Source organism: Myotis myotis, unplaced genomic scaffold, assembly GCF_014108235.1.
Source record: "Myotis myotis isolate mMyoMyo1 unplaced genomic scaffold, mMyoMyo1.p scaffold_m19_p_1, whole genome shotgun sequence".
In the NCBI taxonomy this organism is placed as follows: domain Eukaryota; kingdom Metazoa; phylum Chordata; class Mammalia; order Chiroptera; family Vespertilionidae; genus Myotis; species Myotis myotis.
This window is the reverse complement of record NW_023416313.1, coordinates 100,562,442-100,584,772: the sequence shown is the minus strand read 5'-3', so window position 1 is coordinate 100,584,772 and position 22,331 is coordinate 100,562,442. Positions and strand designations below refer to the sequence as shown.

At 41.9% G+C, this 22,331-nt stretch overlaps 1 protein-coding gene across 4 annotated transcripts in view; it reads left to right on the top strand.

Moving 5' to 3' along the window:
- The window catches only part of SEC23A (Sec23 homolog A, COPII coat complex component), a 64,762-nt gene extending 60,441 nt beyond the window's left edge, over positions 1-4,321 (top strand). For all 4 annotated transcript variants that reach the window (XM_036346328.1, XM_036346319.1, XM_036346310.1 and 1 more), the window contains one exon: positions 2,941-4,321. In XM_036346328.1, coding sequence (XP_036202221.1) covers positions 2,941-3,030 — 90 coding nt within the window. In that variant the 3' untranslated portion in view covers positions 3,031-4,321. The remainder of the gene's footprint in view (positions 1-2,940) is intronic.
- The last annotated feature ends 18,010 nt before the right edge of the window (positions 4,322-22,331 follow it).

The window sequence follows — 22,331 nt, the reverse complement described above, 5'->3', positions numbered from 1 at the left end:
ACGTTGGATAATGGCTTGTTTCTTTTCAGTAATAGAAAATTACTAAGAGCGAGAAATGCTGGAGTTAAAGCTAGAAAATAAAAAGATTAAAAATAACTACAAGAAGTATAGGATATGAGCAGATGGTGAATAAGAGGCTTTTACAGCAGTGGTGAGGGCCCTTTTTATATACTAACAATTTCTAGAGCATGCTTCCATAATGCTCGTCAACTATGCTTTGTAGTTCAGGCATTGCATGAAAGATGAAAGACTTTGGGTATAATTTGGAACTGGAGATAAGAAAGATGGACACATTAAAGAATAATTTAGAGCAAAGGTAAACAACTGCCTGTTATGTTTTGGTTACTATGCTGAGCTTTTTATGCGCTCCTATTTAATTATTAAAACACTTCTGTGAGGTGGGTACTTTTAACCCTATTTTTTATTTTTATTTTTTTATTTATTTTTTTAAATATATTTTATTGATTTTTCACAGAGAGGAAGGGAGAGAGATAGAGAGTTAGAAACATCGATCAGCTGCCTCCTGCACATCTCCCACTGGGGATATGCCCGCAACCCAGGCACATGCCCTTGACCGGAACCGAACCCGGGACCCCTCAGTCCGCAGGCCGACGCTCTATCCACTGAGCCAAACCGGTTTCGGCTTAACCCTATTTTTTAGAAAAGGAAATTAAACCTTTCCAAGATCATGTAGTTAAATTGTGGCAGGGTCCAGATTTGAACCTAGGACAGTCTGACTCTAGAATCTGAATTTTTAAAATATATATTTCTTTATTGATTTCAGAGAGGAAGGGACAGGGAGAGAGAGATAGAAACATTAATGATGAGAGAGAATCATTGATTGGCTGCCTCCTCCACGCCCCCTACTGGGGATTGAGCCCACAACCCGGACATGTGCCCTTGGCCGGAATCGAACCTAAGACCCTTCAGTCCACAGACTGACACCCTATCCACTGAGCCAAACTGGCTAGGGCTAGAATCTGAATTTTTAATCCCTAACCTAAATTGTTGACTGCAATTTATGTAATTAACTGGGTAGCCAGGCATTTTACTAAAAAATATGGAATCTAATACCTTAGTTTTCTTTTTGCCGGAAATCAAGTACCCAGTATCTATGAGTGGCCCGAAGAGGGCACCACTGCAACACTGCTTCTGTGACAAGATCCTGAGGCCTTGCTGTAGTGCTTCTTATGCTAAATCACATAAAGCTTGGCCTTTCTGCCTAATCTTGGATGTATTTTAAAGAGAAAAAGGGTGCACTTGAAAGATTGAGATCAACCTGCTTCAAATTTTTGATAAGATTTAGTTGAACATTTATATTTATAATTTCAAATAAGATCTTCTAGAATATAATTTAGAAAATCCATATATATGTATTTTGTCTTAACTAGGAAAAATAGGTCAGAGTTTGAGTGAATTGAGGTGGGAGAAAATATGTATAAAATGAAAAAAAAAATCAAATCCTATATAATAAAAGGCTAATATGCAAATTGACCAAATGGCAGAATGACCAGTTGCTATGACGTGCACTGACCACTGGGGGCAGACGCTCAATGCAGGAGCTGCCCCCCCAGTGGTCAGTGCGCTCCTACAGGGGGAGTGCCGCTCAGCCAGAAGCTGGGCTCACGCTGGCAAGCACAGTGGCAGTGGCGGGAGCCTCTCCTGCCTCCGTGGCAGCGCTAAGGGTGTCCGACTGCCGGCTAAAAATTAATATAGAAAATCTTTTTCTTGCAGTAATAAAAATTCATTATTAATGTGTTTGGTTGCCAGGGTCATTCTGTCAATATCATTTTCATTAAAATAGAAATTAGGAATGTTCCCTACCTCTTGTGAATTACTTATAATCTACAAAATGACTTGGACACTTGTAAGCATAGTTTATTTAAAAATGTTTGCTTCCTTACAGCTGGCATTTCTGTTAAAATACATACAGTTTTAATAAACAGGCAGCAATAAGGAGACTTATTCTTTAAACGAGATAAAAGCACCAGTTCATTAAAAAAAATTAACACTGTTTTAACTTAGATATGGAGCTATTTTTAACACCAGTAGAATGGACTATGGAGCTATTGTAACACCAGATATGATGCTGACCACTTGGAGGCAATTCAGACCCCACAAGTTAAAGGATATGGTCCATACCAGACTGCCTGCACTTTAGATGCCAGCTGCAAGTAGGATCCCAGGCTACCCACACTTTCAACCAGCTAGCTAAGTGTGTGTGTAGGGGGGGGTTCCATGACTTCCCTCAGGTTCAGTAATTTGATAGAACAACTCATAGAACCTAGGAAAGTACCTTATTTATGATTATAAAGATTATAAACTAGGACCAGCTAAATGAAGAGACAGAGTAAGGTCTGGAAGGGTCCCAGATACAAAGGTCTGCCACTTCTCCATGGAATCCTGTGGGACTTCCTCCCAGCACATTGTTGGGTTTGTCAGACAGGAAACTCCGCTGAGCTTTGGTATCCAGAGGTTTTTTTGGGTACTTCCTTTCCATAGGTGTGACTGATTGAATCATTGGTGCCTCATTGAACCCAATCTTCAACTCTCCGCAACCCCCGGTTCCCCTTCCTTCCCCTCCTTTCCCCTCCTTGGAGGACTGCCTGTCTTAAAGCCCAAACACTCCAATCACGTGGTTGATCTTTCTAATGACTGGCCTCCATCCTGAGTCTTCTCATCTCATAGCATAAACTCAGGTGTGATCTGAGGGGTTCATGAAGAACAAAGACACTGCTGTTCGGAAATTCCAAAAATACAGAATCCCCTCTCAGGAACCCAGGGACAAAGGCCAGTCACATTCTTTATTACACAGCAGGAAAAGAGGCATTATTGTGCTTAAAATGATTTACTTGTTTGTTTAAAACATTTGCTTATACACTGCTTATAGATTTGATGGTATCACACTATTTAAATCATAGCAAATATCTTTTTTTCTAGGAGTCTGGAGCACCTATTCTCACAGATGATGTTAGTTTACAAGTGTTCATGGATCATTTGAAGAAACTTGCTGTGTCAAGTGCTGCTTGAAGTGCTAAACATGTTAAAGACATTTAAGAAGATGAAATAATATTTCAGTTTTTTTCTTTTCAATTAATCTGTGGAAATCAACAGATATCTCTACACGCTTTGTATTAGTATTGTTTGAGATAACATACGCTAAAATGTTCACGTTTGTAGATTAAGCTGGAATATAAGAGCAATACGAACAAACTGACTTTGCTTGCCACAGTATTGTAACTGGTTTTGGAATATTGAGGTCTTTATAACTTAATTATGTTAAAGAGTAAGAATAGAGAATAGGCATAACTCATTTGTATATTGCAGACCAAGTGGCACTGAATGTCTATACTGACTTTTGAAAACTTGTTTCTTAATTTTAGCTAGAAAGTAAACAAAATCATCAACAGTAATAAATGTGGACATTTTTGTCTGTTCATTGAATATTTTTCTGTGATTTTCATCACTTATGTGTACAGTATTTCTGTACTTAATTTGTTAAGGCAAATTATTTTTATGATGGTTTGTTTAGAAATTATTTGACTATATATATGATAATTTTCATGAAGATAATTTGATGTTTTTGGTCATTTGGAAAAATAGTTTAGAGATGAAAAATTTTTTTGGTAACAATCCCCAGTCTAACAATAAATATGAAATTCCTACTCATACCCAACTTATGTGATTAAACATGGTTTTTTTTTAAAGGGAGATAGAAAATAAACCATTTTGTGAGAGTACATTTTAGAAAGCCTTTGCACTAAGAGATGACTTGTAATTATTAAAACAATTTTGGTTTTCTCTGCATGGCTATGTTTTTTCCCTTTGTGTTTCTGAGGTAAATTTTACACTAAATCCTTCAGTACTTTAACACTATTTTGGAAGTTTACACATTACTTTTTGTTTCTGCTTCCATTTTGTGAAATTTATTAAGTTGTAGTTCTTATTGAAACAGTATTATATAATATTTTGTTGAATTATCTCATGTAATACTCAGTTCTATTTGATTTATTCATTAGTATCATTCACCTTTATCTTTTGAAGTTTACTTGTAGCAAATGTTTACATTGCTAAAGTCAGTTATATTTAACAATGAAACCTACATCAAGTACTGCAAAAATCAGGTGGTGCTATGATACATGCTTAGGACAGTTTTGATGTTTGTGCTTGCATGAACACAATTATATGGTGGTAAAAGAGACAGAAACTTTAAAAAATTGTTTATATGTTATACTTAATTAAATTAAGTTAATCTGTTCTATTTTATTTGAATTGAATTGTGCTAGGCATAAATACCAATAAAATATACTTTTTCTCTGTTTTCCTGCTTATTTGAAATCTAGTAAAGACTGAGTTGTCTAATGTAAAAGCAGAGCATTTAAAATCTGCTCTTAATTAGTAGATGAAAGTCATTCATTTTTTCAGATGACAGCTGTATCAAGATGTAATTCACACACTAGACCACTTACCCATTTAAAGTGTACAGTTCAGTGGGCTTGAGAATATTCAGACTTGTGTTACCATCACCACAGTCAATTTTGGAGCATTTTCATCACTCCCCAAATAGTTATTCGTTTTTGCTATAAGGAATTGTGTTTTGAAGTTAACATGTTTTGAATTGAGGAAAGACTCTGTGATGATAATAGATATTTAATTTGCCTGGCCCCTTAACTATGTCTTTTAAGAATATATTATTTTTTTCTCAAGTGATATTGGTACCCCTAAATTATCCTCTACTTCTCAGTTAAAGTGAAGGGATAAGGATGAACCAATATATCATTTTATCCTTTCAGGCTACCATTTGAAAGAGATCACCCTGGATCATTTTGATGTATAAGTTTTAGCTATTACTGAATTGCTAGCTATTTAAATAGACTATTAATTAAACAAATGAAGCAAGGAAATATTTTTCAAGAAAGAAATGTCTTTGAAATTAATTTCTAAAGCTTCATCATATTACATTTAGAAATTGGTTCTTTAGTTCATAAGCATAAACTGCTTTTTTCAATATAATCTGTGAAGAGCACACTGTCTACAGGTGTATGATAATTAGATTTGACTTCACTTAACCATGGCAGGTAAATGCTGTTCCATCTTCCTGTACACAGAAAGGCAGGGCTATATATCTGAGCATTTTATAATAACCCTATGATCTTTTTTTCTCTTTCCTTTTATAACCCTGTGATGATCTCAACAGAGATTCCTGACTTGGTGTGGTGGGCCTGTAATATTTTTAAGTAGAGAAGGAGGAACTGAGTATCAGTGGAGGCCTCTTGATCTGTCAGGAACTGTGCACAGTGCTTTGATGTACATTCTCACTTAATAATTGCGACACGTAGACACAAAGGATGTTAGTACCCCTCTGTATGGTTAAGGGAATTGCAATTATAGGATCAGTCCAAGAGGGATTCTTTATTTCAATCCAAGGTAAACAAAATAAGGTTACCCTTGACAGTTGGAATGCCCAGTCCATTGGGAAAATCTACACTTATAAAAGACAAAGATGCTAATTGACCATACCTTTGCTTTGCCACAAGCCACGGCCACCAGCCAATCAGAGCGACTATATGCAAATTAACCCAACCAAGATGGCGGCCGACAGCCACGGAACTGGAGCAAGCAGGAGGCTTGGTTGCCTGGACGATGGAGAAAGCCAAGCTTCCTGCCTGCCCTGAGCTGGCTGTGGCTTCCACTCATGGCACCAAAGTTTCAATTATAGAAGATAAATAAATCCCAGATATCTGCTTCCAGCCAGCCTTCACTGGGACCTTGGGTGACTGGGGGCTGTGGCCAGTCTGCAAACAACCATCAGCCCCTCACCCAGGCTGGCCACACCCTCATGGGGTGAGGATCCCTGCTGGGGGGCTTAGCCTCCTGAAAACGGCCCTCCGCCCCTCACCCAAACTGGCCAGGCACCCCAGCAGGACCCTCCACCTGAAGGGGCTGTGGCCAGCCTGAAAACGGCCCTCAGCCCCTCATCCAGGATGGCCAGGCACCCCAGTGGGAACCCCCACACTGAAGGGGCTGTGGCCAGCCTGCAAACAGCCATCAGCCCCTCACCCAGGCTGGCTGAATAGACAAAAATAAATAGAATGGACAACAGTCATTACTAGTAGTTCAGATAAATGCTTCTTGCTCGGTACAATTGGTGGGTCAAAACTCACCCATTTAAAAATAAATTCCAAATTAATTAGTTTAACAAATGCTCACTGGGCACTTACTAGGTGACAGGGCTGGTGATGCTACTGGAAATAGCATGGTAACCTCCCTCCCTCCCTTTAGACAGCTTTTTCTTTAATTTATAAGCAAGATCAAGCCTGTATTTTTAGCTAAGAGAAAAAAAGATTCCCCAAACTTATAGGCCATGCTGGGCCAATAATATTTTCTCTCTATAGATTTTGGGATACAGTCAATGAGGTTGATTCAATCTATGTGTGGAGGGGGTAGCTTTACTCTGATTCATGGACTTAGGAACCGGGAAAATTGTTTTCCAGAGGAAAATAGAGCAGAATGGTAGGTAGTGGCAGGTTTGAAAATAGAGAAAACTTCAGCTGAGATCCTCATGGCTTTTCTGGTTCTGGCTCCTGGTTTCCTGAGAACTGACTTATTTTTGCCCTTGGATTCTGTACGACACCCTGTTATCTTTATAATTAACTTAATTTTTTTTTCTTTATTGATTAAGGTATTACATATGTGTCCTTATCATCTCATTGCCCCCCCCCCCCCCCACCTCACACACACACACACCTCCCCTACTTATGTCCTCACCCCCCTGGTGTCTGTGTCCATTGGTTAGGCTTATATGCTTGCATACAAGTCCTTTGGTTGATCTCTCCTCCTTACTCCCACCCTCTCCTACCTTCCCTCTGAGGTTTGACGGTCTGATCGATGCTTCTCTGTCTCTGGATCTCTGTTTTTGTTCATCAGTTTATATTGCTCATTATATTCCACAGCCTAAGTGCCCATCAGCAGATGAGTGGATTAAAACACTGTGGTACATCTACACAATGGTATACTACACTGCAGTAAAAAAGAAGGAATTCTTACCATTTGCAACAGCATGGATAGAACTGGAGAGCATTATGCTAAGTGAAATAGTCAGAGAAAGATAAATATAATTAACTTTTAAACTCTATTATTGGGGTGCATATATTACTTTCCAGTGGCTTTGAAGCCCTTGACATATATTTTAAAGATTACATTTTTTAACTTTAAAAATCTATTTAGTTGCTGCTTTTGATTCACTGGCTACCATCAGCTGGATGTTGTGTGATACTCTGACATTTCCCAGCATTCCCTCTGATTGGCCCTCCCTAGTGGCTCTGGATCTCTACCTTTATAAGCCTGCTAATGGTGTAAGTTCAAATTATCATCTCTTATTTTCTTTTCCTCTTTTATTTATTTACTAGAGGCCCGGTGCACAAAACTCAGGGGGGAGTCCCTCAGCCCGGCCTGTGCCCTCTCACAGTCTGGGACCCCTCAGGGGATGATCACCTGCTGGCGTAGGCCTGCTCCCCGGGAGATTGGGCCTAAGCTGGCAATCAGACATCCCTCTGGCAGCCCGGCAGCCCTCGGGGGATGTCCACTTGCCAGCGGGGAGCAGAACTAAGCTGCAGTCGGATATCCTTAACGCTGCTGAGGAGGCGGGAGAGACTCCCACCACCACTGCTGTGCTGGCAGCCATCAGCTTGGCTTGTGGCTGAGCAGAGCTCTCCCATGTGGAAACGCACTGACCACCAGAGGGCAGCTCCTGCATTGAGAGTCTGCCCCCTGGTGGTCAGTGTGTGTCATAGTGACCAGTCATTCCCAGTCATTCTGCTGTTAGGGTCAGTTTGCATATTACCCTTTTACTATATAGGATAGAGGCTTGGTGCATGGGTGGGGGCCGGCTGGTTTGCCCTGAAGGGTGTCCCAGATCAGGATGGGGGTCCCGCTTGGGTGCCTGGCCAGCCTGGGTGAGGGGCTGATGGCTGTTTGCAGCTGGTCACACCCCCTTCAGGGTGGGGGTCCCCACTGGGGTGCCTGGCCAGTCTGGGTGAGGGGCTGAGGGCCGTTTTCAGGCTGGCTGGCAACTGAAGCTCCCAGCCTCTCCTTTTTTTCTTTTTATTTTTATATTCTGGGATTTATTTACCTTCTATAATTGAAACATTGTTGCCGTCACTGGCACTCCCAGCTCTGAGGCTGCGACCTGCTGAAAGCAGGTATCTGGGGTTTGTTTAGCTTCTATAATTGAGACTTTGTTGCTTCTGGAGCTTAGAGCAGGCCGCGGCAGGCAGGGAACCTTGATTTCCTCCATCACTGGAGCAAGCAAGCCTCCTGCTTGCTTCAGCTGCGTCGCTGCTGGCCGCCATCTTAGTTGGCAGTTAATTTGCATATCGCCCTGATTAGCCAATGGGAAGCATAGCGAAGGTACGGTTAATTACCCTTTTTGTCTTTTATTAGATAGGAAGGATTTTAGAGAAGAAGAGAGAGAGAGAGAGAAAAAACCCACATCAGTTTGTTGTTCCACTTATTTATGCATACCTTGGTTGATTCTTGGATGTTCTCTGACTGGGGATCAAACCCAAAACCTTAGTGTATGGGACAATGTTCTAACCAACTGAACTAACCAGCCAGGCTTTTTATCTTATATATTTAAGCATAATTGGATTTTTACACTAAGCTACTTGCTCAGTGTACTCTGGAACACATTTGCAGACTATTTTTTAGGAGTCCATGTATTACAAGGGTTCTCTAAAATATTTGTTAGGTAATGAGGTTACTGTCCTTTAAAGAGCTTTACCTTATTCTCAGGGGAAAAGAGAGAAAAAGAGGATTTGTCCTAGTCTTTGGGTCTGGTTCCTTGTCCTTACTTCTTTACATGTTCATGTTTACCTGAACATTCCTTTCCTTCCTTAGGTTTGGTTTTTGTCACCCTCCATTTTTCTTTTACAGTGGGGCCTTGATTTACGAGTGTCCCGATGAGTTTTCTGAGATACCAGCTGTCTCTCGGCCGATTTTTTGCATTGAGTTGATAGAATAATTTGCGTTAACGAGCTCCTTAACGAGCTCCTTAATGACCTCAGTCTTGGAACGAATTAAACTCGTAAGTCAAGGCCCCACTGTACTGCTATCAAATTATAGAATTGTTGGCAGAAGTGTTTCCTTTCAAATAGCATATTTCAGAATCTCATGGGAATGACAAGAACAAATAGAATACAGTGGGGCCTTGACTTACGAGTTTAATTCGTTCTGAGACCGAGCTTAAGGAGCTCGTTAACTCAAATTACTCTATCAACTCAATGCAAAACATTGGCCGAGAGACAGATGGTATTTCAAAAAACTCAGTCGGGACACTCGTAAGTCAAGGCCCCACTCATAGTAAGACAGCCAGACAGTTAAGTGTCTAAGGTCCCCAGGTAAGACATGACTTGAGGCTTGGTTGATGTGGTCTGGAGCTCAGATTGCTTAATTGTGGGTCATTGATAATTACCTCAACGCCTTCCTCCTCCCTTCTGCTTTCAATTTTCAAAGTGTGAGTTCCATCTTTTTAAAAAATATATATATTTTATTGACTTTTTACAGAGAGGAAGGGAGAGGGATAGAGAGTTAGAAACATCGATCAGCTGCCTTCTGCACACCTCCCACTGGGGATGTGCCCGCAACCAAAGTACATGCCCTTGACCAGAATTGAACCTGGGACCTTTCAGTCTGCAGGCCGACGCTTTATCCGCTGAGCCAAACTGGTCAGGGCGTGAGTTCCATCTTGAAACTGTCACATTCCTTTCTGAAAATTCCCTGCATTGACTGAGATTTCCTTTTTATATCTTCTGGATTTCTGCCTGTTGTTTACTTTTTTTGATTAAAGCTTTATTTATTTAATATTTTGGATTCTAAATTCCTCCTGTTGGGGAGGATCTGTTTACAGTGTAGTGCATTCTACACTATGTGTAGGATAAATGGTAGTTACTCAGGAAAGAGAGAGCACCTCAGTCATATTTGTAAAGTTCTGGAAGAGAGCTGAAGGGGGCTGATATCAAAACATATTTTTTATGACACTCAGCTGTTGCGGATATTACTGTATTTTCTTCTATTGTGGAAGAATTAGTTCCCAATAGCTTCAAAAGTTTCCCTTTACTGTTCTCTGCACCTTACTCATCTAAATATATAAAAGCCTGTCTGTCTGACCATCTGACCAGTAGCTATGATGTGCACTGACCACCAGGGGGCAGACACTCAATGCAGGAGCTGCCATGACACTCACTGGCCATTTTAAAATAAATGGCACCGTGGGCCTGGTGCCAACAAAGCAACACTCGGCTTTCCCCAAGTGGGACACAGGCCCCACCACCACCCCAAAGCGACACCCCACCAAATCGGAGCCAACCCTGCCAAGACCCCATGGCGCAAAATGAGGCCCACAGCCCAGCCTGGCCTGGAAACAGTCACTGTGGGTGCTGGGTAATGATGTCACATAGCAATGCCCAGCTTCCTCTCCTTAGCGACTAGCCTTCTTGGAGTTTCTTCAGCCCAGGAACATGACTTGCTTTACAGCCAGGTGCAAACATTTTACACTTTAACGAAATGTTTTTGAAGCATTTTCACATGCCTCATCTTATTTGATTCTCACAGAAGTCCTGGAGGAGGTAGATAGAAGACTCGGTGGAATCCTATTTTTTTTTTCATTAGTTAGAAAATGGAGATTTACAAAGTTTAGAAACTTGACTGAACTGAAAAGAAGTAAGAAATGGTGGAACTTGAAAATGACTTCAGGTTTTCTCACTGCACAGAATATAGTCAAACACTGCTACAGCTAAATATTTTACCCTTTGTTCTCCCTGCGTGATCTACAATAATAATGCGCTTTGCGTTGATATTTACTGGTGTGTTGCTGACAATTACCTGAAGGAGAAGTTGGGGTGCTTCACTGGGCTGGAAAAAGTTTAGCTAAATCAGTAAGCAGGTCTAATTAAGCAAGTTTATTCTCTATATATAAAAGGCTAAGTTGATTCATGCATGCGCAATACATATAAAGCTCTCACTGGCGCCAATTGCATGGGTGTGTTTTGATCTGTCATTGTTGATCGTGAATTTAGTTGACACTTCTATTATATAGAAAGGGCGAATAGCAATATTAAAATATTTCTTCTAATTAATTTCCTTTCAATGTGCATGAATCCGAGCACTGGGACACTAGTTTTCTTTATATTATAAAAGTGACACATGCTTCATATGGAACGCAGAAAGGTAATAAAGCCACATAATCTTACCAGGGTGAAAACATTTTATACCTTTTCTTTGTGTATGACAATTTCCCTTTGAATTTTATGCAGCATTTAAAAAAATGCCCAGGAGACTTCTCAAACTCCAAGTGATGTTCAAGATTGGTTGTTATTCACCAAGTTCACACCCCAACCAAAGAACCGCTGCAGGGTAAGGGGGCTCTCATCTGACAAAGGAACCTGGGTGTCCAGGGTTCTGTGCAGGTAGGCGGCTGGTCCATTAGCACAGCCTGCTCTGCCGCCACCTAGGGATTAGGGGAGGGGAGGCGGAGTTTCCCAGGATTCATAGTAGAGAAGGGCTACAGAGCTGTCACCTATCAGGGCTCTGCTTTGTTTTCTCTTACTGACCAAGACAGCCTAGTGGCCAGGCTGTCTTCAAGCCCCAGATGCCTATCCCTAAGGCAGAGTGTCAGCAGGGCTCATACAAGGAGTCCCCTAGGGCTCACACCCAGAGGGATGAGGCCCCGCCCCGCTCCTGACCCCGCCCTTCCAAGGAGCTTTGAGTCCCTTACTCTCTGGGCTGGAGGTTGGGGCTGGGACTCTGCTTTTAGCACCCAGGGCACCTGTCCATCCTGTGTAGCGGCCTTTTGCCATCTGTCACCTGGCCTCCCAGCCCGGGGCTGCAGGGCCCACAGCGAGCCCGCCTCCCGCAGCCACGCAGCCCAGCAGGTAACGGGGCGCAGAGGCTGCAGTGCGATGGGAGCACCCGGCGCAGTGCGGCGTGGGGGTGGGATCTTCTCCCGCAGATGCTCGGACGCCTGGGAGAGTCATCGCCCCCCCTCCCGCTCCAGGCGCCTTCTCCCCAAAGCCCGCGAGGCGGCAGCGGGGGTGCCTGGAGGAGGGGTGGGGCGGGGCCGGGAGAGGAGACTGGAGGGCTTGGGGGCATCAGCAGCTGCAAGTGGGGCCCCTCGGGGGGACCTCGAAGGACCCCGGGTAAGGGGGCTGGGCCCGAGGGAGGCCGGGAGGGGGTGCAGGTGGAGGGAAAACCAGGGAGTTGAGGCAGAATCAGGCACCCGAGGGAAAAGGACCCACTGATAGTAGCTTTAAGTTACTTAGGCTTTTTCTTTTAATTGAGGAAGGTGTCTCTACTTCGGAAGTGTTAATCACACATTTCCGGGATACAAGCGCTTTGCAGTGAGATTTACACATTAACATTGCTTACTTATTATCTTTAAAATTAAAAGCAGCCTGTAACTGAAGTTGTTTGAGGGCTTTTTCTTTTTTTTTCTTTTCTTTAAAAATTAAACTTCATTGTTCATATTATTACAGTTGTTCCTCTTTTTCCCCCCATAGCTCTCCTCGACCCGGTTCCCACCCCACCCTCTGCCCTTACCCCCGCTACTGTCCTCATCCATAGGTGTACGATTTTTGTTCAGTCTCTTGCCGCACCCCCCACACCCCTTTCCCCCCGAGATTTGTCAATCCACTCCCTTTCTATGCCCCTGATTCTATTATACTCACCAGTTCATTCTGTTCATCAGATTATTTATTCACTTGATTTTTAGATTCACTTGTTGATAGATATGTATTTGTTGTTCATAATTATCTTTACCTTTTTCTTCTTATTCCTCTTCTTAAAGGATACCTTTCAGCATTTCATATAATACTGGTTTGGTGGCGATGAACTCCTTTAGCTTTTTATTTTATTTTTATTTTTTTATTATTATTTTTTATCTTGCTTAAAGTATTACAAAGAGTATTACATATGTCTCCTTCTTTTTCCCCCTTGACATTACCCCGGCCTCCCCTAACCCCCAGTGTCTTATGTCCATTGATTATGCTTATATGCATGCATACAAGTCCTTCGGTTGGTCTCTTACTCCCCCACTCCTGCCCCCCAACCCTCCCCAGCCTTTCCGCTGTAGTTTGACAGTCTGTTCATTCTGTTCTGCATCTGTATCTATTTTTGTTCATCAGTTTATAATGGTCTTTATTATCCAGAAATGAGTGAGATCATGTGGTATTTTTCCTTCATTGACTGGCTTATTTCACTTTGCATAATGCTCTCCAGTTCCATCCATGCTGTTGCAAATGGTAAGCAGCATAGTATTCCATTGTGTAGATGTACCACAGTTTTCTAATCCACTCATCTGCTGATGGGCACTTAGGCTGTTTCCAGATCTTCGCTATGGTAAATTGTGCTGCTATGAACATAGGGGTGCATATATCCTTTCTGACTGGTGTTTCTGGTTTCTTGGGATATATTCCTAGAAGTGAGATCACTGGGTCAAATGGGAGTTCCATTTTTAGTTTTTTGAGGAAACTCCATACTGTCTTCCATAGTGGCTGCACCAGTCTGCATTCCCACTAGCACTGCATGAGGGTTCCCTTTTCTCTACATCCTCTCCAGCACTTGTCGTTTGTTGATTTGTTGATGATAGCTATTCTGACAGGTGTGAGGTGATACCTCATTGTTGTTTTGATTTGCATCTCTCAGATGATTAGTGACTTTGAGCATGTTTTCATATGTCTCTTGGCTTTCTGAATGTCCTCTTTAGAAAGGTGTCTATTTAGGTCCTTTGCCCATTTTTTGATTGGGTTGTTTATCTTCTTTTTGTTAAGTTGTATGAGTTCCCTGTAAATTTTGGAGATTAAAACCTTATTGGTGATAACATTGGCAAATATGTTCTCCCATGCAGTGGGCTTTCTTGTTTTGTTGATGGTTTCTTTTGCTGTGCAGAAGCTTTTTAAAAAAAAATATATTTTATTGATTTTTTACAGAGAGGAAGGGAGAGAGATAGAGTCAGAAACATCGATTCAGCCGCCTCCTGCACACCCCCCACCAGAGATGTGCCCGCAACCAAGGCACATGCCCTTGACTGGAATCGAACCTGGGACCTTTCAGTCCGCAGGCCGAAGCTCTATCCACTGAGCCAAACCAGTTACGGCTGTGCAGAAGCTTTTTATTTTGATGTAGTCCCATTTGTTTATTTTCTCTTTAGTTTCCAATGCCCTAGGAGCTGTATCGGTGAAGAAATTGCTTCGGCATATGTCTGAGATTTTGTTGCTTTTAGATTCCTCTAGTATTTTTATGGTTTCCCGCCTTACATTTAAGTCCTTTATCCATTTTGAGTTTATTTTTGTGTATGGTGTAAGTTGGAGGTCTAGTTTCATTTTTCTGCATGTATCTGTCCAATTTTCCCAACACCATTTATTGAAGAGACTATCTTGACTCCATTGTATGTTCTTGCCTCCTTTGTCAAATATTAATTGAGCGTATTGGTTGGGGCTGATTTCTGGGCTCTCTATTCTATTCCATTGATCTATATGTCTGTTCTTGTGCCAGTACCAGGCAGTTTTGAGAACAGTGGCTTTGTAATACAGCTTGATATCTGGTATTGAGATCCCACCTACTTTGTTCTTCTTTCTCAGGATCGCTGCAGCTATTCAGGGTCTTTTTTTATTCCAGATGAATTTTTGCAGAGTTTGTTCTAGGTCTGTGAAATATGCCATTGGTATTTTAATGGGGAGTGCGTTGAATTTATAGATTGCTTTGGGCAGTATGGACATTTTAATGATGTTGATTCTACCAATCCAAGAACATGGTATGTTCTTCCATCTGTTTATGTCTACCGCTATCTCTTTTTTCAACGTCCTGTAGTTTTCTGAGTAGAGGTCTTTTACCTTTTTAGTTAAGTTTATTCCTAGGTATCTTAATTTTTTTGGTGCGATGGTAAATGGGATTGCTTTTTTAGTCTCTCTTTCTGCACATTCACTATTGGTGTATAGAAATGCCATAGATTTCTTGGCGTTGATTTTGTATCCTGCTACATTGCCAAATTCTTTTATTATGTCTAATAGTTTTTTGATGGAGTCTTTAGGGTTTTTTAAGTATAATATCATGTCATCTGCAAATAAGGACAGTTTTACTTCTTCTTTTCCAATTTTGATGCCTTTTATTTCTTCTTCTTGTCTAATTGCAATGGCTAATAGTTCCAGTACTATGTTGATCAGGAGTGGTGAGAGTGGGCATCCCTGTCTGCTTCCTGTTCTTAGGGGAAATGGTTTTAGTTTTTGTCCATTGAGTATGATGTTGGCTGTGGGTTTGTCATATATGGCTTTTATTATATTGAGGTATGATCCTTCTTTTCCCACCTTGCTGAGAGTTTTTATCAAAAATTGGTGTTGGATTTTGTCAAATGCTTTTTCTGCATCAACCTAGGGAAATGTCTTATCAGGATTTTCCCAAGCCTGTAAAACAGGCTTAGAGCAAAAGTTGTGAAGAGTTCAAAAGAGGCTTGTTTGAAGGTGAGGGGGAAGGGAAGTTTATGTCATCTAGGGACTCTTTGGTGAGTGTTAACCTTGAGTTGTGAACACAGCAAAGAGGAGGTGGATGCAGAATGTAGCCTTGATGCTGACGGGTCTGACTTAGTGGTTGAGTGTCTACCTGTCAACCAGGTTCAATTCCCAGTCCGGGCACATGCCTGGATTTCCAGCTCAATCCCCAGTATGGGGCCTGCAGGAAGTAACAGATCAATGATTCTCTCTTATCATTGATGTTTCTATCTCTTCCTCTCCCCTCTTCTCTGAAATAAATAAAAATGTATTTTTAAAAGAAATGCAGCCTTGAGAGCATCTTATCTTGTCTTACAGTTTGAACGAGGGGATGTTTGAATCAGAGAAGGTAACAATTTGGGGTTTAATTACCAGGTGCTTCTCATAAATTGTGGACGGCTATAGCAAAGGAAAATACAGTGGGGCCTTGACGAGTGTCCCGACTAACGAGTTTTTCGAGATAAAAGCCGTCTCTTGGCCGATTTTTTGGTTTGAGTTGTGAGCTAAAATTCGGGTTATGAGCCAGCTTCAGATACCCCACCGTTAGTTGGTGCAGCAAACGTCACAGTGAACGCCACAACATCAGCCCAGCATCACGTGTCTCACTCGTTCACTTCAATGATTTGACATGGGAGTAATTTGAGTTAAAAGCTCCATCACGGAACGAATTAAACTCGTAAGTCAAGGCCCCACTGTAAAAGACTTTTTCTTGTCCTTACTTTACTGAAAGCAGTTTGAATCTTGAGAAGTAGTTCTGAATGTTGTAACTTTTTTTTCAATTTTTATTTTTTGGCAATTGGAGATTTGTTGAAGTGATGTAAAAATCTAGAGTTGATCTAGTGAAAAAAAAAAAGATAATGGGGCTATGAACTAAGATTATCAAGCTTCTACTGTTGACATTCAAAATAGTTTTTTCCTTTTCCTAATATGGCTCTGATTTAACTTGTGGGGGTTCTATTTGGATCTCTGTGCTCTTTTCATGGTTTGAATTTAGCTCAGTTCCTGGTAAGTCCGGTCAGTGTTGACTTCTTTTTTGGATGGCTAATCAGGGTACAGATTAGGTGTTTTGTCAAGTTTAGGGGAGGAATTGCTGTAATGTTGGCAATGAGGAAATGAATTAATTTTATTTTAATATGTTTAGAGGCATTTTGAATATAATCAAAATTTTACATTTTGGAATTTTCAAAATGGTAATCATTTAACATGCATCAATTCATTCAGGTGAATATGAAAACTAGACCAGTGGTTCTCAAATTTAAGCCTCCCAATCACCTGGAGGGGCTTTAACAGGTAGGTTGCTATTTCAGTAGGTCTGGGGTGTGCCCTAAGATTTTGCACTTTTAATAAATTCCCAGGTAACAGTGATGGTGCTGGTCCGGGGACCACACTTTTTGAAAAAATTAATGTTTATTGTTGAGATTATTACAGAGGTCCCTCTTTTTTCCCCTCATAGCTCCCGTTCACCCAGTTCCAGCCCTGCCCCAGGCTCTCACCACCCTATTGTCTGTGTCCATAGGTACTGCATATAAGTTCTTTGTCTAATCTCTTCCCGAACCCCCTCACACTCCCTTCTCACTGAGAATTGTCAGTCTGTTCCATTTCCATACTCCTGATTCTATTCCATTCACCAGTTTATTCTGTTCAGCAGATTTTTTTATTCGTTTGATTTTTAGATTCAATTGTAGGCAGATATGTATTTGTTGCCACTCTGTTGTTCATACTTTTTGTCTTTACCTTTTTCTTCTTCTCTCTCTTCTTAAAGAATGCCCTTCAGCATTTCATATAATCCTGGTTTGGTGGTGATGAACTCCTTTAGCTTTTTCTTGTCTGTGAAGCTCTTTATCTGACCTTCAGTTCTAAATGATAGCCTTGCTAGGTAGAATAATTTTGGTTGTAGGTTCTTGCTATTCATCACTTTAAATACTTCTTGCCACTCCCTTCTGGCTTGCATAATTTCTGTTGAGAAATCAGCTGACAGTCATATGGGCACTCCCTTGTAGGTAACTAACAGCTTTTCTCTTGCTGCTTTTAATATTATCCCTTTGTCTTTTGCTTTTGGCATTTTAATTATGATGTGTTTTGGTGTGGTCCTCTTTGGGTTCTTCTTGTTTGGGGTTCTCTGTGCTTCCTGGACTTGTAAATCATTTCTTTCACCAGGTAGTGGAAGTTTTTTGTCATTATTTCTTCAAATAGGTTTTCAATATCTTGCTCTCTCTCTCCTTCTGGCAACCCCATAATTTGGATGTTGGTACTCTTGAAGTTGTTCCAGAGGCTTCTTACACTATCTTCATATTTTTAGATTCTTTTTTCTTTTTGCTCTTCTGGTTGGGTGTTTATTGCTTCCTCATATTTCAAATCATTCATTTGATTCTTGGGATCCTCTAGTCTACTGTTGAATCCCTGTATATTATTCTTTATTTCAGTTAGTGTATGCTTAATTTCTGACTCGTCCTTTTCCATTTTTTTTGACATTCTTACTAAGATCCTTGAAAGTCTCACTAAGTCCCTTGGAGGTTTCTAGAAGATTCTTGAGTAACTCTATAACTGTCTTTTTTAACTCTATATCCATAGTTTGCTTTCTTCCATTTCTTTCATTTGTGACATGTTTCTTTGTCTCTGCATTTTGGCTGTTTCCCTGTGTTTGTTTCTGTGTATTGGGTAGCTACTAATTCTGCTTGAGTTGATAGAGTGGCCTTGTGTGGTAGGTGTCCTATAGGGCCCAGTGGCTCAGCCTCCCCAATCACCTAAGGTGGACACTCTTGGTGCACCCCTTTGTGGGTTGTGTGCAGTCTTGTTGTAGTTGAGCCTTGATTGCTGTTGGTATCTCTGGGAGGAATTGACCTCCAGGCCAATTGGCTCTGGGGACCAGCTGTGACTACAGTGGGAGAGCTGCTGTGCAGGAGACACACTTATGGAGCTGGACTTGCTTCACTGGAGCTTTGGTGCTCACTGAGTCTGCCCCTTGAGTTTGTCACTTATGGATGTGAAGAGTTGTCATCTGGTATGGTCTCACACTGACCACTGGGTACACTGGCTCTTGGGTCTCCAAGGAGGTGCAAAGTCAGCCACTGCCAGGGGCCACCCAGCAGGAGCTACAGAGAGACTTGCAGGTTCCTCCTTTTTGTATCAGGTTTGGAAGTGCCCAGATGAGCCCAGCTGTGAAGCAAGGCAGGCTGGTGCTGGTGCCAGGTCTTAGGCCTTTTATTGATAGGTTTGGGGCTCCATGACCCAGCTGCAGCTTGTTTGACAGAGTTTTAGCCTGAGAAAGGACAGGCCATTCATATGCAAAAGCTATTGCCCACAACTTGGGTGATGTTGTAAATTGGGTGGGGTGGGGTTTCAGAGAATCACCAGGGTGGAGCAAACAGAAATGGCTGCCAGTCAGCTCTGTACTGGGGAGGTCCCAGCACAGGAACAATGACTGCTGTGAGCACCTCCATCTGGAAGAAAGCTGCCCCTGAGTTCCTGCCCTGAGGCCAGACAGTCAGTTTCTCCTCGTATGTGTCCGGGTCCCCCAGGACCTTGCCTGGCACTGGAGCTCAGAGGAAGCAGGAGCTTGTAAATTCAGTTCATGGGCCATCCTTTTAAGAGGAGCAAATGGGTCTCCAGCAGCCTGTGTGTCACTGAGCCCCAATTAACACTGGTTTTTACAGCCAATAGTGCTTATTGCCTGTAGGGGCTTGTTTTCCCAGCTCTGGGACCCTGGGCTGGGCTTCTGGTGTGGGGCTGGGACTCCTTGCTCCGCCAGCCTGCCTCCAGAGAGGTGATCTCCCTCCCCGTTATAAAAGCAGCCCACATGGGTGCCGGACCAGTCTGTTCCACGCCTCCGCACCTCTTACCAGACTCAGTGTGCTATCTTCTTTACTTCTCTAGTTGTAGTACTTCCATCCATCCAGCTTTCCAGTGGTTCTGGATGATGGTTGTTCTATATTTTAGTTGCAATTTTGATGTGGTTATGGGAGGCAGTAAGTACAGGCATTTACCTATACCACCATTTGCTTCTCCTCCAGGACCACACATTGAAAAACACTGAGAAGATTCCAGGGGAACTATGAGTGCAGTGTTTCAGAACACAGGCTTTGAAGTTTGAAAGATCTGGATTTGAATCCCTCCTCTGCCACTTACTAAATCTTTGACTTCAGGCAAGATTTTTTTTTAAACCTATTTTCTCATTTCTAAAGTGGAAATAATATAGTGTTTTGTTTCTGTGAGTATTAAATAAACAAAAAATGTGTGTAAAAGCTTGTAGAACAGTGCCTAGCAGGTTGCAAACATGCAAAAAAATTTGACTTTTAATCATAAACGTCAATGAGTGTATGAAAGAAATGGGATCGTGAGTCTTATATAGCAGGGTTGGCTCTTCAAGGACAGAAACTATAACTTTTATCCTCATTTCCTCACACTGTGCGCTAGGAAGGATACATGAACACTCAATTTCTACTTGGCAAATGAAACAAAAGTTGGTGGATCCTAATAATTTTGCAGAAACATTTTTTTTGTTGTTGTTGTTAATCTTCAGCCATGGATATTTTTTCCCATTGATTTCTCAGAGGAAGTGGAAGGGAGGGAGGGAAGGTGGGAGAGAGAGAAAGAAACATTGATGTGAGAGAGATACATGGATTGGTTCCCTATTACATGGGCCCCTTGTGGGAGCCATCCATTGTCATGAAAGTGCAACAAGGGACTCGGAAGTCTGATGAACCTTGAGCTTTAAACAAGGGCTAAAAGCTATGCACCAATTACAGTGGGGCCTTGACTTACGAGTTTAATTCTTTCTGTGACGGAGCTCGTAACTCAAATTATTCGTATTTCAAATCAATTTTCACCACTACAATGAATTGAAATGCCATTAATCTGTTCCGGACACCCAAAAAACACCGCAATTGCTTTGTTAAATGTTTTTAAATAAGAAAAATGTATTTAAAAATAATGAATATTGCATAAAAACACAATACTGAACAATAGAATGTAGTGCAATAAACTTCTTTTATTAAGTTTAATGTACAGCATTTACCTTGGAGATCAAACGACTTAAAGATGCTGATGGAGTTGGAGGAGAAAGGCTGAACTGAATAACTGAATAACTGAATCTTATTTGCTGATTTTTGCCCTTTTCGTCACGCTTTCATCACTTTCACCTACAGGAGTTTTCGATAAAAACCTGTCCAATGAGATCTGTTCCATCCTCCCTTTCAGAATATTTCTGAAATGAGTTAGGCAAGTGTCATTAAATAGCTCCATCGCACGCCCAGTTGCAATTTTTTCTGGGTGTTTCTTTTGAATAAAGTCTGAAAGTTTCTCCCACATGCCCAACATTTCCTTTATCTCACTTATAGAGATAACCTCCTCCCCCGCCTCCTCCTCCTCCTCCTCCGTGTCATCTATTTCCTGCAAAACCTCCGTGTGCTGCTGCGTCTGTAGCTCCTTTAGCTCCTGGGTTGTCAGTTCCTCGGAGTGCTCCTCGATGAGCTCGTTGATGTCACCTCCCTTTATATCCGCGCTCGCTGCCTCACCATGTCTGACAACAGAGTGAATGCCGGTCCTCTTTTTAAAATTTTCAAACCAGCCCTGACTGGCTTTAAACGGCTCGCCTGATGCCTCGTCCATTGAAGTGCCTGGGGTCTGCTGCAGCAAATCAGCGTAAATAGCTCGTGCCTTCTCGCAGATTATAGCCTTCGTCACGGTGTCTCCTGCGAGCTGCTTCTCCGTTAACCACACCATTAGCAGCTTCTCCATATTTTCATGGATAGATGTCCGCTGTTTAGAAATTATTTTAACGCCCTTGGCTGGAGTTGTAGCCTGTATCGACTCCTTCTGCTTCAGTATGGTGCAGATTGTAGAAGTGCTACGCTCGTACTGCTTCGCCAAGTCGATTACACGCACACCTTGGTCATGTTTTTCGATAATTTCTTTCTTTAATTCAATGCACATCATCCGCTTCTTCTTCTCAGCACTTACTTTCTTCAGATCCATGGTTGAAAAAACGAAGTTTTGCAAAATAACTGCAAGCACAAATGCGAGCACAACACTGATGCTTCAACTAAGAGCTAACCGCTTAAAGTGAACGAGTGAGACACGTGATGCTGGGCTGATGTTATGGCGTTCACTGTGACGTTCGCTGCACCAACTAGCGGTGGGGTATCTGAAGCTGGCTCATAACCCGAATTTTAGCTCACAACGCCAAGCAAAAAATCGGCCGAGAGACGGCTCGTATCTTGAAAAACTCGTTAGTCGGGACACTCGTAAGTCAAGGCCCCACTGTATTCTGTTGAGATAGTGGTGACTCAAAGCAATTTCCTGACCTAATAGCCTCAAAGTAAACCTTTACTAATATTTACTGACCTTTTGAGATAGTCTGTCTGCTACTGGTTTGCTGTGGCTAACTGAGGGCAAGATGTGTTTCTAAAATTGAATAAAAGCTAATGGGTCTGGGGTTTCAGAGAGCTTCTCCATGAGAGGGAAGTTTTTGCCTGACTCCCCCATGATTTCTAAATTCATATTTCTAGTCTAGTGTTTTAATTTGTGCGTCGGCCCCTTCTTCAGATCCTGAACCCTAGCCGTGCTGGATGCGGCAGCCCCTACCCAGACTGGGGATTGAACCTGCATCCCAGGTATGCGCCCTTGACAAGGAATTAAATCTGGGACTGTTTGGTTCATGGGCTAACACTCTAACCACTGATGCACACTGACCAGGGTCTGAAATATTTTTAGAGACATAGAATATTTATGTGGGTGATGTTCCCCCACCCCCAAAAGGTGAATTTGTTGGTGAAAATATGTTGGATTCATGCTGTA